This window comes from Neopelma chrysocephalum, unplaced genomic scaffold, assembly GCF_003984885.1.
Source record: "Neopelma chrysocephalum unplaced genomic scaffold, ASM398488v2 Primary Assembly neopelma1_106b, whole genome shotgun sequence".
Lineage (NCBI taxonomy): Eukaryota > Metazoa > Chordata > Aves > Passeriformes > Pipridae > Neopelma > Neopelma chrysocephalum.
Genome location: NW_020897771.1, coordinates 1,620,381 through 1,636,802, shown reverse-complemented (window position 1 = coordinate 1,636,802; position 16,422 = coordinate 1,620,381). Strand labels below are relative to the sequence as shown.

The following is a 16,422-nucleotide window of genomic DNA, read 5'->3' as shown; positions in this document are numbered from 1 at the left end:
TCACACTCCGAACTCGTTTTGAGCGACACCTCTTAAAAGTTGCACGGCTAAAAAAAAAAAAACTGGCTAAGACCGTATTCCCGTTATCCCGGGATGTAAAACTGCGGAGAGCGGCTGAGGGAATGCAGCAGCGCAGGGCAGCAGGGCCAGGCAGTGTCAGATCTGTTCCCACGCTGCAGGTGTTTCTGGCGGGGCCGGAGGAGGGACCGGGAGGAGGGATCGGGAGGAGGGATCGGGAGCGCCGGCACCGCCCCGGAAGCGGCCGGGAAGGAAGGCGGCGGGGCCGCCATGGGCCGGGCCGTGACCGTGGCCACCTGCGCCCTCAACCAGTGGGCTCTGGACTTTGAGGGCAACCTGGAGAGGATTGTCAGAAGTGAGTGAGGTGGTGGCGGCATCTGCCGGGCTCCCTGGCTGCCCTCAGGAGCCTTCCCTCCTTCCTTCCCTCCCGCTCTCCCTGCTTCGCTCCCTCCCTCCCTCCCTTCCTTCCTTTCCCCCTTCCTTTCCTCTCTTCCTTGCCTTCCCTTCTTCCCTTCCTTTCCTCTCTTCCTTGCCTTCCCTTCTTCCCTTCCTTCCTTCGCCCCTTCCTCCTCTCCCTCCTTGCCTTCCCTCCCTGCCTCCCTCACGTTTCCCGTGCCTGTCCAGGAACCGCGGGCAGGGCCGGGCTTTACCCCACGGCTCTTGCAGGTATCGCCATCGCCAGGAGCAAAGGAGCCCGGTACCGGCTCGGCCCAGAGCTCGAGATCTGGTAAGAGCGCTTTGTTGGCCCCGGGCTCGGTGCCTTCCCAGTTAATCGTGAAAAAACAGAGTAGGAAAACCGGTCCCGCAGTGCCCAAAGCTTAGTAAATACTTAAAGCGTGCGGCTGTCGATGCTGAGAAAAGCGCTGTGGTTGTGAGCGCAGGATTGGTTTGGCTTGGAAACCTGACCGACACCGATGATTTTTTTAAACTATTTCAGCGAGTTTCCCTTCAGAGAAAATGTGGCACTTCGAATTCTGCCTGCTGCCCTTGAAAGGAGTGTCATGGGGCGATATAAAACACCAGGGATTTTTAAATGCTGTCAATAGGGATGATGCTGACAGCGCTCCTTCCTCATTTTCTGTATAAATTACCTGTGTGGGTGAAATGTTCACAGTGTGAAGTAGTTCTGGTTCTTCACCTCTGGTGCTGATTTGGCTGAATTTTTGGTTTCTTAATGTTTTTATGCAGTGGTTATGGCTGCTCAGATCACTATTATGAGTCTGACACGCTCCTGCATTCCTTTCAAGTTCTGGAAAAGCTTTTGGAGTCTCCAGCGACTCAAGATATTATCTGTGATGTGGGAATGTAAGTTTTGGGGTTTTTTTGTGTACGTGTGATGAAGGGGTAGGTCTTTAGGGAGTGCTGCCTCTGCCGTGTTTCTGGATAGTGAGGGCTCTGCACCAGACTTTCAAATGCATCTTAGGAACTGCACTACTTTCCCTCTTAATTACCATGACTAGGACTGCAATATGTGAAACAGTTTCTGAAAGATAATCCTTTCAAAGATTTCCGATGGTTGAGCCCTTCAGGAGACAAATAGGATATTTGTTATTTATTGGGAACCTTAACAGCTGGGCCCTATTGCCACAGCTCAGATTTTGTGTTGGATGTAACACCAAGGGCTTTATAAATTGACTGTCTTTTAGGAATGTTGGGGCTAAGGTGACTTGCTTTGACTGACAGACATCTTTAAGCAACCTAAGTGTGTGTCAAAATCACCGAAACCATTGTATGTCATGTGCTGACAGTGACCAGTGATAAATTATAACTGTAAAATTAACGTGTACACCGAGGTGTTAGTATTGATTTAAATGGTTTTGAACTGGGCTGGTAGTATTGTGGGAAGTCAGGTTTGACTAAATAAGTTGGTCCAGCCAAGGGGATTCTTCTGGTCTGCTCGTGTTCCTAAGGCATGCCACTGCTTGATTAGTAGTTGACAAATCTGAGACTGACAGGATAGTCAGTAACTCTGATTTTTTTTTTCAAACAACTACTTGAATTAAAAAATTAGAAGCTAAAACTTGATATATTGTTTTGCTTAATTCCTTTTTGTGAGGTCTTAAAAATAGTTTTTGTGCAGTGAAGTAGATTCTGTAGATTTTTTAATTTCATTTAATGAGCTTAGTCACTGCTAACTGCTTCTTCTTTCACAGGCCTGTTCTGCACAGAAATGTTCGCTACAACTGTCGAGTGATCTTTCTAAATAAGTAAGTTTCTTACATGTTATGTGAGATAACACATTAATGTATCCTTTCAGACAGCTATTTGGCCTTCAAGAAGGATTCTTCAGTGCTATGTAGACCAATGGAGTGTATCTACTAAATTTTGAGAGAGAATTAATGTTTTTCACTATCTCTTTTTCTTTTCTGGATTTGTAGAAACTACATTCCTACTGGTTCCTGAAAGACTTAAGAAAAACCCCTTGAGTCTGCAAACAGAAACTTGAAAAGTGTTTGCATGTAGTAATTGTTCAATATACATCATAATAGGACAAAAAAAAGAGTTGATCTCAACCAGTGTTCGTATGTAGCCTCGTTTGGCTGTACATCAGGTCTTAACTTGCCCTTCCTGTTTTGTTTTATGATTTAAGGAAAATTCTTCTGATCAGACCAAAAATAGCATTGGCAAATGCAGGAAACTACAGAGAACTCAGGTGGTTCACCCCGTGGAGCAAAGCAAGGTATGCTGGTGACTGTTAAAATTGTGTTTAAAAACACAGCTCTTTGAAGCTGCAGCAGCAGCAGAATTGAAATCTCTGCAGCAAATAATGGTCTGTTTTTTATAGGTCTAGTTTCTAGCTAGGATGTTTACCATGCATTTCTGAAGCAAAGAGCTATAAGTTGCAAGCTTATGATCTTAACATTTCTGATTTATTTAACTGCAATAAATATTTTTATTTTTAAGTATTTTTTATATTTTATTTTTTATTTAAGAATCTTTTTTATTATTTAAATATGTCTTTTTTTATTTTTAAACACATAGAGCCCTGTACAACTTCAGTACAGTTTCTTTAATCAGTGCTAAAAAGTGTCAGAATGTGGAGATGAGATTAAGTTTTTATGCTGTGATTTACATAATGCATTCACAATCTATAAACTTGCTTTAGGCATGTGGAGGAATATTTTCTACCCAGGATAATTCAGGAAGTGACTGGACAGGTAAGTTGCTTTTTTTTCACTTTAGTGTCTCCCACATTCAGCAATTAAAAACTGCAGCACATCAAATTCTGCTGCCAATCATGTTGCAAATTCATAGGTTTCAGTGTTATTTCTCAGTTACATTTAATGAGAGCATAATTTAACCTTTTGTATGTTAGTATGTGGCAGCAAAGCAAGCAAATTTAAAATCTGCCTCAATTATTTGTGTATACAGGACCTTGATTTTCTTATTTTGCACAATTCTGGTACTGCATTTATCTGTGCTTGAGACTGGAATTGGGTGTGTGTTTTTAGGTAAAAGAAATAAAACTAAAAAAAATCATTTGGCCTTCTTGATTCAGAAGGATCTAAAACTTAGGGTATTTTCCACTTAAGCAGGAATGTGATTCACAGTGTGAAACAGTCTCTGTTTTGTAGATAGAAGCAAAGCACTGGATCTGGTTACTACTGAAATTTCAACATAAAATTCCAGTCAATCCAGAAATTTGCAATTTAGAGCTTTTTTTTTTATTAAACTTGGTACAAAAAGAAGGAAGGTGTAATGTGATTGATATTGTGTCACTCATTTCGCATGAGTGAGTATTCAATTTTTTTATTTTTTTAAGATTTATAGTTAACTTTTTGAACTGAATAGATTCTTCTACTACATGTGTATAAGGATGTTCTTGTTTCTTCCCAGGAAACTGTTCCTTTTGGGGATGCAGTGCTAGCAACCAAAGATACCTGCCTAGGGGCAGAAATGTGTGAAGAACTCTGGACACCAAATAGGTAAAGGAGAAAAGGAAATAAAAAATAAACTAAAACATACCCTGGGCTTGCCTGAAATAAATGTTTGAAAAGATCTGCTTATTACTCTTCTATGTAATTTATCTTTCAGAAAGTGACAGTAAGCTAAAATGTAATTAGGAGTAATAAATACATTGTGGGCAAGATCTCACTAGGCTAGGTGCAGGATGGCCAAGAAATGTAGGTGGTTAAGCTAAATTAATTAGAAACAGAAGGTAGGAGAGAGATACCCAAAGAACCAGAATGAAAGAAGTGACCTGAGGAAACAAATGACAGATAAACTATAGTGCTCACAGTCCAGACACTGTTCAGCTTTTAGCTCAGCCTGAGGCTGAAATGTCCTCTCTGGATCCATCTCTGTAACTTGATCGAGGCTCAAAGGTATTTTGTATCAATTTTTAGTATGGATTTTGTCCAGCAATCATAATTTTGTATTATTCCTTCTCACTCTACCTAGTCTCAAAATTTTGAGATTATTATTAAGTCTTTTAATTACTTTATTCCTGTTAGCTTTGGATTTGACCAACTTCTCTAAGCCACTCCTCTTAACAGACAAATTGAGCTCTCTTCTATTTGACAAGGCAGAGCACAGGCTTCTAGGCAACATCACTTTGAGATGTCTCACTTTCCTTAAAAATTCAGCTATTAGCTTAGTCCTGGCTGCTTTCTTTTTTAACCAGCATCACACAGTGCATAAAGAAGCAACAAAAAGTCACTAAGGAAAAGCAAAGGCCATTAACCTAAATAATATTTCGTGTTATTATTTTTGTTTCTGTTACAATTTAGAGTTCTTCCTAATGACAAAGAAGATCCCTTTCACAAAGGGGTGGAGTAGAGATATGGCACCATGAAAGCTGTTTACAAAATAAACAAAGTGTTCCTGATATATTTCCAAATCTCACAGTTACAGACATTAATTTCCTTGTAACTGCAGAGGGTGTGGTTTGTCAAAAATGTGATTTTTTTTTTTAGTTTTCCTTTCTTAGGACATTGTCAAAAAAAAAAAAAGGCAGCAAAAAATCTCCTTTTTGTGGTTCTGTTTTTGGATTTACTGAGACAAGGAAAATGGTCCCACAACTGACCTTGCCCTGTATATCCACGTTGCTTTGACAGCCCTCATATTGACATGGGACTTGATGGTGTGGAAATCTTCACCAACTCTTCTGGGAGTCACCACGTGCTGCGAAAGGCTCACACCCGAGTGGATTTGGTGAATTCTGCCACAGCAAAGGTATTAATTTTAATAGCCAAAAAAGGTTATGCACCTCTTTTTTTTGTTTTTTTTAGAACAGTCTCCTCTCCTGTGGGGGCCCTGACAGTCAACATATAAAAATCATCCAAAAGTCTCTTTCATTTCCTGAAAATGATGGTTTCTTTCCCAGTTTTTGTTCACATAGCAACGCTGTGTTGGGCAAATATCAGTAACTATATCAGGAAGGGGAAATAAAAATCAGTGTTTAAACTCAACCTTCATTTTTCCTCTGTTATCTTCTTACTTAAAAAAATATTTTTCTACTTTGGTGGTTCTGTTTGTTTTAAAGAAAACAAGACATTAAGTAATTGGACTGTAATCCTATCTGATAGTGATGGGGACAAAAATAAAGCAATGAGTGTACATGACACTGTGAAAAATGTGCAGCTGCTTGGTCATTGTAATTTAACAGGCTTTGGTTATATTTAACAGTATCTGCTCTGTCCTCAGATATCCAAGCACAGCTTCTGTCATCATCTTCCCGCTTTTCTTAATCTTGATTTGAACTTAGAATTTCAGTTTGGAAGTTCTGCCCTCTCTATTTGGGCTATTCTTGCTACTAATAGAAGACTTTCAACTCTGTGAAAGGGACAGAGCTCACTTACTGCATTTACTCCATGTCATTACTTGTTTCTGTCGTGCATATCACATGCAAAGTACCTTTGCAAAAGACAAGGGAGAGCCCCAACCTTAAATCATTTACAAGGTACAAAGATGATTTTAAGAAGGGCAGGAACAGAGATAACATTTTGTCTTTTAACATCCTGTCAGGTGCTGTGTTCTGAACAGTATTTTTGTTTCCTTCCCAGAATGGTGGAATATATATTTTCGCAAACCAGAAGGGCTGTGATGGTGATCGTCTGTATTATGATGGCTGTGCCATGATTTCTATGAATGGAGAAACAGTTGCACAAGGATCCCAGTTCTCACTGGATGATGTGGTAATATATTCACCCCAGAGCTGCTAGTTACAGCTGAAATTAGTAAGGCTACATTGATGCTCAACACATGTTGAACACTCAATGTTCCAGACATTCCAGACATGGGGTCCAGGTCCCTAAACTAAAAAATGGTGTATTTTAACTATGGTATTCAACTGGATCCAAGCTTTTTTCTTAGTCACATTGCCCAGATCTGATCTGCAGTAGCTCTCCTGCTTTTGTGAGGGAGGAAGAGCTGTCACAGTGGAAGAACTTCATGAAAACGTTGTTGTGTGCAATCACCAGGTGGGGGAGAGACCCTGTTAACTTACAGTTCCTTCTCTAAAGAAAAAAAGGACAGTGGTTGCAATGTTCTAATTGTAACCCAGTTTTGAGACAAAAGGTTTCATAGGTTGAGCTCTAGTTCAGAAAGCACTTTCTCAGTAGATTTGTCACCAAAATTGCAGGTTTCCTCACATTGTGTGCCAAATCCATCTCTTTCCCCAGTGTGTTTCTTGCCTTGTCCTTTGCCACAGCTTCTGGTGGACCTTTTGTTCAGCCATCTGACAAGGGCCATAAATTTGTTGTGGTTTGTGGGTGTCCCAGTGTGATCAGTGAGGCGGGTTGGTCGTGCTCCCTTTTTAATCTAAGGAATTCTGCTGAGCCAGAGATGACCTGTGGAGTGAGCATAAAAATCCGTATGGAAAATTTCCCTGACTTTTTTTTATTATAGTCCTGGCCTGCCAAGCATTGTTTATGTGTTTGTGTGGAAGGATCTGACATTGAAAGCCTTTCCACAGGAGGTGCTGGTTGCCACTCTGGACTTGGAGGATGTCCGAAGTTACAGAGCAGAGATTTCATCCCGTAACTTGGCGGTAAGAATCCTTTAGGGAGGTTGTGTTGGTAAACTCTGCCGAGTTTGAATAGTTACTGAATTTAAAAAGTATTTGCATGTCTTGATTTTTCACAATGTTCTATGGATCTGATGTTTTATAGGTATATGCTGCTTTAAAACTGATGTCTTACGAATTCTTCTGTACTGTTGCTTAGGCAAGTAAAGCGAATCCTTATCCCAGGGTGAAAGTGAATTTTGCTCTGTCATGTCCTGATGATGTGGCTGTACCTACCTGTATGCCAATCCAGTGGAGATATCATAGTCCTGAGGAGGAGATCAGGTAAACATACACTGAATCTGTTGCTTGAAAATTATTTTGATTAAAAACAAAACAAAACAAAACAAAAAAAACAACCAAAACTCAAACAAAACAAAGAAAGACACAATCATAAGATATTACTTAGATTTAAGTAAAGAAAGTGTCTCATTGGAAGACCACAGGAAATATGTTGACTTGCTTAGGTGTTATTGCACAACCCTCTTAGAATAATCATGTTCTGTAATTTCAGCCTTGGACCTGCATGTTGGCTTTGGGACTATTTAAGGCGCAGCAAACAGGTAAAATAATTGGTTTTGTTCTTTGCTTTGGTTACACATCATCTTCTGTGCCACAGGGACAGGGCACATTCCAATCCTGTGCAGCTGGGATTGCAAAAGGATGTTAGTCCAAGGTTCAAGGTTAGAGTTTTTCACTGGTAGCTCATTCAGACTTAAAAATTGTATTCCAAATGTGACTTCAGTGTGCTCTTCGCACCTTTCCCTTAGGAATCATGCTTTTCTTTGGAAGTCAAGCCTACCTAACAAAGGGGATTTCTTCTTGCTGTTTTTCAGTAAGGAAAATATTGGAATGGTATAATGGAGATGTGTAAAATAAGCAGAGTGACGTGAACTCAAAATTCAGTTTAATAGTAAAGTGTATCTGAAAAAGTAATCATTTTTATTAGCTCTTCTTTCTTACTAGAGGGTAAAGACTTAATGGAAGTTTTTCTAGCCAAAGGATTTACAATGACTACTTGTTTTATTATCCAGTTGAGGAGAGTTTATTTTGCTTTTCCCCAGTAGAATATAAGCAACTCGAACAATGCACCTGTCATTCTTTTACTACAAGATGTGTTTCTAAATGGTACAATTTTTTTTGTTCTGATTTTACTACATGGAACATCTTCCTTGCTCTGTTTTCAAGGCAGGATTTCTCCTACCTCTTAGTGGTGGGATCGACAGCTCTGCTACAGCCTGCATAGTGTATTCCATGTGTCGCCAGGTTTGCCTGGCAGTCAAGAATGGAAGTAAGTAGATCTGTGTGTCTGGCCAGCCATGCTCACTAATGGTTACAGACAAGTTAATATGATCTGGGTGTAGTAGGTGCAAGAGGTCATCATTGGCAGACTCCTTCCCAGTTGTTCCAATGGAGTCCTTTGTGTCTCCTCTGAAATTCCAAGCAAAAAACATATGTGCAGGTTCAGATTTCTTGAATTAGCTTAATAGTTTTCATTTTGGGTTTAAGAATTGGATGTGGGACTCAGCCTGGTTTCTGTCTGGAGTATTGTTCATTGCTGATGTAGTTTTGGGATTTCAGTTCATCCTGAAAGTTTTCTCCTCCTATATAAAATCAGCACTACAAAACATGGTTAGGCATGGTTCAAGCTCTAAAACTGGCTTTAAATAGACTTTTTGAATTTAACTAAGCCTTTGTACATATTGGATTATGTTTTCTGTGAAGATTCTTTAACAGATCAAAAGGATTTAATATTTCCGTGTCCAAAATCAGAAGCAAACCCAGTAATTCTTTTATTCGATACCTGAAATTTTGTTTGGGGAGTTAGGTGATGGAATCATCTTATTTGCTGTGAAGCTTAACTGGAATACAAGGAATGTACAAGGTATTTGCGTGTCCTGGGTAGCAGGAGTGCAACCATTTGCCCTCTTGTTGTGTTCCTTTGCCCTGCCCACAGATGCAGATGTGCTGGCTGATGCCCGAAGGATTGTCCATGATGAGACCTACATCCCTGAGGATCCTCGGGAATTCTGCAAGCGTGTCTTTACCACCTGCTACATGGCCAGTGAGAATTCCTCCCAGGACACCTGCAACAGGGCGAAACTTTTGGCTGAGCAAATAGGCAGGTACAAGCTGGGGAAAAAAAACAAAACAACACGTGTTCTGGCAAAGACTTTCATCTCAAACTTGCAAACTAAACTTCCCATTCTAAAATGGGAAAAAATAAGAGGAATAGGAGGTGTGTTAAGTAGGATTACTGCAGATATTATTTAAGTGCTAATGTGAGGCAAACTTAGAAGTGTTTGGCAAAGCACAGCCTCTGGAAAGTGTTATTCTTTCCTAAATTTCTTCATACCAGATCTGGCAGCCTTAAAACATCACATGATGGGTGGGGTTTTTTGCTTTTTAATGCTGTTTTATGTAGCCAGATTGTGCTGGTTGAGTCACTTCTGCTTGAATTCTTCTCAGCTATCACATCAACCTGAACATAGATGTGGCTGTGAAAGCTGTTGTGGGAATTTTCAGCATGGTGACAGGTCGAACTCCCCGATTTTCTGTCTACGGAGGGAGCAGCAGAGAAAGCTTAGCACTGCAGAATGTGCAGGTGTGTGGAGGCTGAATCAGGTCAGACCCTCTTGGTTGTGGTTTTTTTTTTTTAGAGTACAAAATGGTAAAATACCAACCTGAACTTGTGGTATGTCCCTGAAGATTCATGGGCTTCCCAGTAAATAAATGCTTGTCTGCAGCAGAAATCTGGAGTCTCGCATAATTCAGGAGGAGACCAGTTGTTTATGACTTCTGTGGGAGGGTCAGGAAGGAAGAGTACCTGCCTGTATCCCATCAACAGCACTGGTCTAGGTACCTTTTAGAAAAGCATCCCAACAGACAGTTGCCAGGCCAGGAAAATGAGCAGCAAAGTATCTCAACAGGCAAGTCTGAGTCCAGCAGGATTGTGGCAGGTCAAGACCCAAAATTACTGCTGCTGCACACTTTCCCCTGGTGAATGTTGGCAGCCTCTAAAAGGCTCTGAGGGAGATATCAAGCTTACCCATTTCAATTCCTAGATGTCCTCAGTTTTAGAAGGTAGAAGAGAATATTTTAATTTTTATTTTTTTTAACATCAGGAGGTACTTAATCTTCATTAGGCTTATTTTGGCCTATTCTAAAAAGCTTCCAATCCAACCAGCAACTCTGCTTCAATTCTGGCTCAGTGTTGGTCATCCTGTTTGGTAGTTTTCTATTAGTTTGAGAACTTGATATTTCTCCCCTCTATTACTGGAGAAATCCAGTTATCTCCTGTGGAAGCAAACATTGGATCCTTTATCAGCTTTTTGGATAGGCTTTAGTCACAGAGGAGTGTGGTGATTTGCTTAACACCACAGTTGTGGCTGGAGCTGGAGGCTGAATCCCAACCTGGTTTGGTATTACAACCATCCTTGGAAAAAGCTGAATTTCAGACCAGGCACAAAAAAGCAAAGTCAACTTGTTACAAATGTCATGTATTTGAATAAAGGGATTTATTTACTCTGTAAAAGGGGGTGGTAGACAGATGGTTTATCTGCCCACTTTGTCCCTTGTGGATCCTTGTAGGAGGTAGAAAATGGCAACTACTCCCCATTCTGCAGTTCAGAGCAGAACAAACCTGCTCAGTCATGGAAGTCTGTAGCAGTAGCAGATATTGAACCTGGCTGTATTAAGTGTGTTCAGCATCTTCTCCACAAGACCGCTGTTCTTGCAGTACCAACCCTCACATTTTGTTCTTTATGGGTTTTTTTAGGGAATTGATTAATAAAAGTGACTGGAGAGAAGTTATTCTGCTTTGTAAACTTCATTTCTCTTTCATTTTGCTTTACAGGCTAGAATAAGAATGGTCCTTGCCTACCTGTTTGCTCAGCTGACACTGTGGGCTCGTGGGTTGCCAGGGGGACTGCTGGTGCTGGGATCTGCCAATGTGGATGAAAGGTGGGTGAAAATTAGAAATCTAAACCCAGGTGGAAGAGCTCACTGCATTTCCTGGCAACTCTACCAAATCCCAGTGTAGGTTATTACTCAGAAGAGGTAAAAAACCTAAGAATATACTGACGACAGTGAAATAAATTGAAATAGTAGAATCAGCCTGAATGGAAAATTGAGTGTTTTTCAGAAGTTTAGCCAAAAGTATTGCTATAGCTTTCCAATAATATGCTGTTTTCAGTAGAGCTTGCCCTGTGCGTTCACTAGGTTAACTTCCCAATTTGTGGCATTTTCAATTACTGGATTAGGAATTTAGGTGTGAACTTTTGAGTTGAAAAATAGATTTTAAAATCTGGAGTTATTAGAGCTGAGTATTTGAAGATTAAAGCAATCCCTGTAGGACTGTGGGATTGTTAACCTCTAAAGCTGTGAGAGTACTGTGTGCTGGTTCTGTGGGTGTTTGGGGATTTATTTTGTTGATTGGTCAGCATGGTATTTCAATCAGATTTCATCAGATATATTGCAGTTTGGCAGTACTTCATAATTGTTTAAAATATCTTCTGCAGGCAGTTCCATGGCTTTAGGGTAGCCCTGTTGCAGCTGAACATGTTTGCCCTTTAGGTATAAATCTGTGAATAATATGCAGTCTGTTCCTCCCTTTCTTTCTTCAGCATATAAATTTCTATTTATATGGTATAAATGATTACATGTTATACTACAGCTACATTATTATTTTCAATGACAATATAAAATTCCCTCCCTGGCTCAGTCTCCGAGGCTACTTGACGAAGTACGATTGCTCCAGCGCTGATATCAATCCCATTGGGGGCATCAGCAAGACTGATTTGAAGAACTTCATCCAGTATTGCATTGAAAACTTCCAGCTCACAGCCCTCAGAAGGTGAGCAGTGCTTCACTGGCTGTGTTTGTCTGCAGCATATTTTGGGTTTCTCTGCCGCCAGAGCTAAGCTGCAGTAACACTTCCAGGGCTAACCAAGTATTCTGCACATCTCTCTGTTCTGAAATCTGTGGGCTTGCACAACCGTGTGCAAGCATTTGTGGGGTTAATGCCACTGAAGGACCTGTTTGAACCAGATGCTTTGATTTTTAAACCTGGACTAGCTTGCAGGTACCACTTCTTTAGTTATCTAATCCTTTAGCAGCTTATGCCCTGAAAAAGTTCTGCATAAACCATTTGATTTTTTTGACAAACCAGACTGTTTTGTTAACTGACACTCATAAGACTGGATAGAATTCATGTTTTTCCTTTTATTTTTTCCTTACAGTATCATGTCAGCTCCACCCACTGCAGAGTTAGAGCCCCTGGTGGATGGACAAGTGGCTCAAACTGATGAGGTAATTAATTGCTCCGTAAAACTATTAATTATAGTTTTCATAGTTAAGATTTTCAGTGACTTCCTGTGTGTGTGTTTTCAGGCAGATATGGGGATGACATATGCAGAGCTCTCCATCTATGGCAAATTAAGAAAAATTGGAAAGGCTGGACCATACAGTATGTTCTGTAAGCTGATTAATATGTGGAAGGAAATTTGTACTCCAAGAGAGGTAATATACCAAAAGTAACAAAAAAAAATAAAAATAATACAATGTTTTTGCTGAAATAGAGTATGTTTGGAGAAAGGTCAAGTTCCTTTTAACTGAAAGGGATATTTTCATTATTTTGTGTAGTAGAATATGCTGGAAGAGCTGGTCTGCATCTCTTAAATGGAGCTGTTGCAAATTGTTAAAACAGTAATTGGGTAATTTGAAAATAATTACTTCAGAACTACACCTTCAAGGGAGAATTGTTCTCTGAAATATAGATGGCCAACTAGTCTTGAAGCCTTTGGTTATGTGTTCTGAGACCAAAAAATGGCTCTTGCTCTGGAAGAATACCTACACTGTGTAATGGTAGAACACACTCTCCAAAATACTCTTCTCCTCTAAATCTTTTAAATACTAAGAAACCTCATCTGATTAAGAGCTATATTCTTTGTACACCAGGTGGCATCCAAGGTCAAGCATTTCTTCAGGATGTATTCAGTTAACAGACATAAAATGACCACCCTCACTCCTTCCTACCATGCTGAAAACTACAGCCCTGACGACAACAGGTTTGACCTGAGGCCTTTCCTTTACAACACCACGTGGTCCTGGCAGTTCAGGTGTATAGACAAACAGGTAAATGCCCTCTTGTTCTTGCATGGTTTTGTATCTAAAGTCCTCACAGTGGGTTGAGGCTGGTTCCAGTGAATCTCCAGCACAAGACCACTAGCATTTAGGGCAATAGTTATCACAGAAATAATTGTGATTGTTGTTTTCACGTAACTGCGAGGCCAAGAATCCTCTGGTTTCAGTGTAGGCTGTTTGGTTTGGGTTTGTTTTTTTTTAATTGTCATAATGCTATGAAAACAAGAAAAAAAAAGAATATATGTACTGAGGCCAGGAATTAATAAGTGTACCCAAACTCATGGAGTCTTGTGCTAATCAGGACAACAAGCTTATGTGTCTCAGTTTCAGTTCGGGACCTGTCTGAAGGGATCTGTCTAATTGCAGAATTAAGACTTGACCTACATCTGCGTGGGGAAAGCCAGTAAGAGGCAGCAATTCACTGTGAATGCTTTTCCCACCTGCTTCTGCAACAGTTGCTTTTTTAAACCTCACCTCAGTTGACTCACAAATGCATATTTGCTCAAACACAGCAACAGTAATGGTACCATTCTTAGTTTGAGCACTGGGAGGTGTGGAAGGGCTCAGGCAATTACAAGAGCCAAACTTTTTGTAGTTTTTAGCCACCCCTTCAAAATTTTTTAATGCCTCTTTTATAGCAAAAGTGCTGGGGTGAAGGATTTTAGCACCTTGAAGGTTTTTTCTGCCAGAGATTTTACACCCCAGTTGCTTTTAAGAATATGTTTATGTATGTAATAAAATATTAATTCCTTCGTCTGTGAAATGCCAGACATGTTGTAATAGTGTTTTATTACCTTGAAACCTGGGATAAAAGCTACCATGTGCAGTACTTTATTGTAGGTCTGTATGGTGTTGGGGTTTTTTCCATGATTTTGGACTTTTTCCCACTGAAGTCCAGGACAAAAGTTCTTTTGGCCTCAGTGGGAGTCGGGTAAAATATTTTTGTAGGGTCTGGACCAAAATGTAATTATTTTATGCTTACAGTAAATGTGATTAAGATCTTTTAACGATGCAGGATCTTGTTACACTCTTTAACTAGATTTGTATGTAATAGCAGTTGTGCTGGGCAAGGGTACTGGCCATTGCAACTTATTCCTGAAAACTGGGAGTCAAGCTTGGGAAGATTTTATTATGTAGGCAACAGTAACCTGGACTGATAAGAGTTCAGCAGTAACCTGAGCTGATAACTCACGTAGCTTTTTGCAAGACTGGGAAATAATAACTTGCCCTGTTCAAAAAAGGGAATGTAGTTTCCTCTTATTGTGTGTGTTCAACACAAATGTATTTCTCAAGACAGTCACTCTCTAGGACAATGTCTCACTGGGAATTCTGCTCCTGGGACTTAATCTCCACTTAAGGTTTTTCTGGTGTAGTAACAGCAGGCCTGTGAAAATAAGTCATAAACTTGACCTAAACCCCACCTTTATTTAGGTAATGCCAGGTTTTCCTGTAGAAGAGTCATGTTACAGGTCGAGCTCATTTGTGAATGGAAACAGCTTGGAGTGCTAATGATGGAGAAATCCTTTGGATTTGTGGAAAGAGTTTTTCTGCTTTGGATGTTCGTAGTGTAGTCAAACCAGTTGAGTTATCCGCTCTTTTTAAGTGCAAAATTCCCTTTGATTTGCTGCAGAAGGAACATGGATAAGAGGAAGTTTAGATCAGAGTGTTTGCTGGGAATTGCCAGATATGCCCTTGGAGTCTTAATGTCATTCAGCTCTACCTAACTGAGGGTTCCACCCAGGGGGTGAACTTTCTAGTGGTTTAGAGCACCAGTAGCAGTGTCTGTAGCTTCTGCCTTGGAGTTGTGTCTGAAATAAAGGATTTGTGGTTAGAGCACGTGCTTTTTATGACTCCTAGATGCCAGAATGTTCATTGGGATTTCAATAGCTGGCATAATTTGGAGGAACAGAAGACAGGTTGCACATCCACCCCCAATGATCAGGTATCTGCAGGCTGCCTTCTGCTTTTTCCAGTGTTTACTGGTCATTCCACAATGACCAAAAGTTTTATCAACCTTATATAAACCTGATATTTGTGTGTCTTTCACAACCAGTGGCAGATACTGATGGAAGAACATAAGAACAGGGAATTTATTATATGACTCTTCCTCTATATCCTCATAGATTTGGGGAATGTGGAATAGAATTTTCCAGAGTTAGAGATAACATGCAGAACACTGTGTTTAGTTTGTGCTCTTGGTCTGTTCTCCCTGAGTTTGTAGAATCCTTTCTGAAACTATTTGCATTGTTAGCCTTCACAACAGCTTAGCTTAATAAAGGTAATTCCTTAAGCTTTAAGAACAGTGAAGGTCAGTTTTATAGAACTGTGTATGTGAGTATAAAAAGCATTTCCTGTGGTCATGTTAATTATTCTGGGCTCTCTGTTAGGGGCAGGATTCCAGGTTTACAACCTGATCTGCTCTGACAGCTGTCAATGAAAGGGGCAGTCTTGCCTGCCTCCCTGTTTTCTCCCAGTTTCTGAGATGGCTTTGGTGCCTGTCTCACTCCCTGGGCAGCCAAATGAAGTCACCAAAGTGACAAGAAACTAGGAAGTGATGGGAGCAGGCAGCCAAAGGGAGGGGTAGGTGGGAAGAAAGTTTGACCTTTTAACTGCAACTAACACCCTGTTCAGCTCAGCTGTGCCCTAGAGTGTATCCCACTGTTGGTTCCTGGTAAATCTGGGCTCCACACTGTTTTGTGATGGAAGTCTGAAAAGACAGGAGACATTAAATGCAAGCTCATTTTTACTGTTGAATTGGTTTCCCTTTTTTACTTGCAGGTATCCAAACTAGAAAAAAAGGAAGGAATTTCTCCAGGTGAAGACGTGGACTGATTTCATGTCTTGTTTAACTGTGGTAATTAATTTGCCAAGCAGAATGTTCCAAACTGGATTATACTGTGATAATGGGCGATGACCCAAACAATTGTTGAGTCGTCTTTTTTTTTTTTTTAATTGACTCCCTGGTTTATTCCCAATATACTTAAACTATAGATTGGCTAAGGAATCATTTATTAAGGATTTCCTTCAAATACTTAGTTTAAAATATTTGGATAAGCCCATCATAAATAAATAAATGCAGGGTAGTCTTTTGTGAAAGTAAATGCACATACACACATGAAGTTTGGTTCTCATAACTTGGATATGATTTTTGAGTAACATTTAGCTGAAAGTAAAATTTTAACAGTTCTGGCATGTGCTGTTGAGGGCAAAAACTCATCTTACTTTGCAATAAACTTGTAATTTTGTCATGCTAA

At 40.2% G+C, this 16,422-nt stretch overlaps 1 protein-coding gene across 2 annotated transcripts; it reads left to right on the top strand.

The window, feature by feature from the left end:
* The first annotated feature begins 238 nt into the window (after positions 1 to 238).
* Positions 239 to 16,422, top strand: NADSYN1 (NAD synthetase 1). Of its 2 annotated transcripts, XM_027696452.1 has the most exons (21): positions 239 to 373; positions 685 to 745; positions 1,207 to 1,323; positions 2,172 to 2,225; positions 2,609 to 2,698; positions 3,125 to 3,176; positions 3,856 to 3,944; positions 5,076 to 5,193; positions 6,024 to 6,155; positions 6,935 to 7,009; positions 7,185 to 7,309; positions 7,539 to 7,587; positions 8,213 to 8,315; positions 8,982 to 9,150; positions 9,494 to 9,629; positions 10,881 to 10,987; positions 11,748 to 11,879; positions 12,265 to 12,334; positions 12,416 to 12,544; positions 12,983 to 13,159; positions 15,947 to 16,422. In XM_027696452.1, exons 1-21 carry the CDS (start codon positions 289 to 291, stop codon positions 15,998 to 16,000), a joined length of 2,124 nt encoding a protein of 707 aa, XP_027552253.1. In that variant the 5' UTR covers positions 239 to 288; the 3' UTR covers positions 16,001 to 16,422. The 2 variants fall into 2 exon arrangements, with proteins under 2 accessions (XP_027552253.1, XP_027552254.1); XM_027696453.1 differs by lacking the exon at positions 1,207 to 1,323.

Excerpts from the sequence above, each read along its gene's own strand:
- NADSYN1 (XM_027696452.1), top strand. The coding sequence starts at position 289 with ATGGGCCGGGCCGTGACCGTGGCCACCTGCGCCCTCAACCAGTGGGCT. Across the intron at positions 10,988-11,747 it reads TCTGCCAATGTGGATGAAAG|TCTCCGAGGCTACTTGACGA; the intron begins GTGGGTGAAAAT and ends TCCCTGGCTCAG. Across the intron at positions 12,545-12,982 it reads AAATTTGTACTCCAAGAGAG|GTGGCATCCAAGGTCAAGCA; the intron begins GTAATATACCAA and ends TTTGTACACCAG.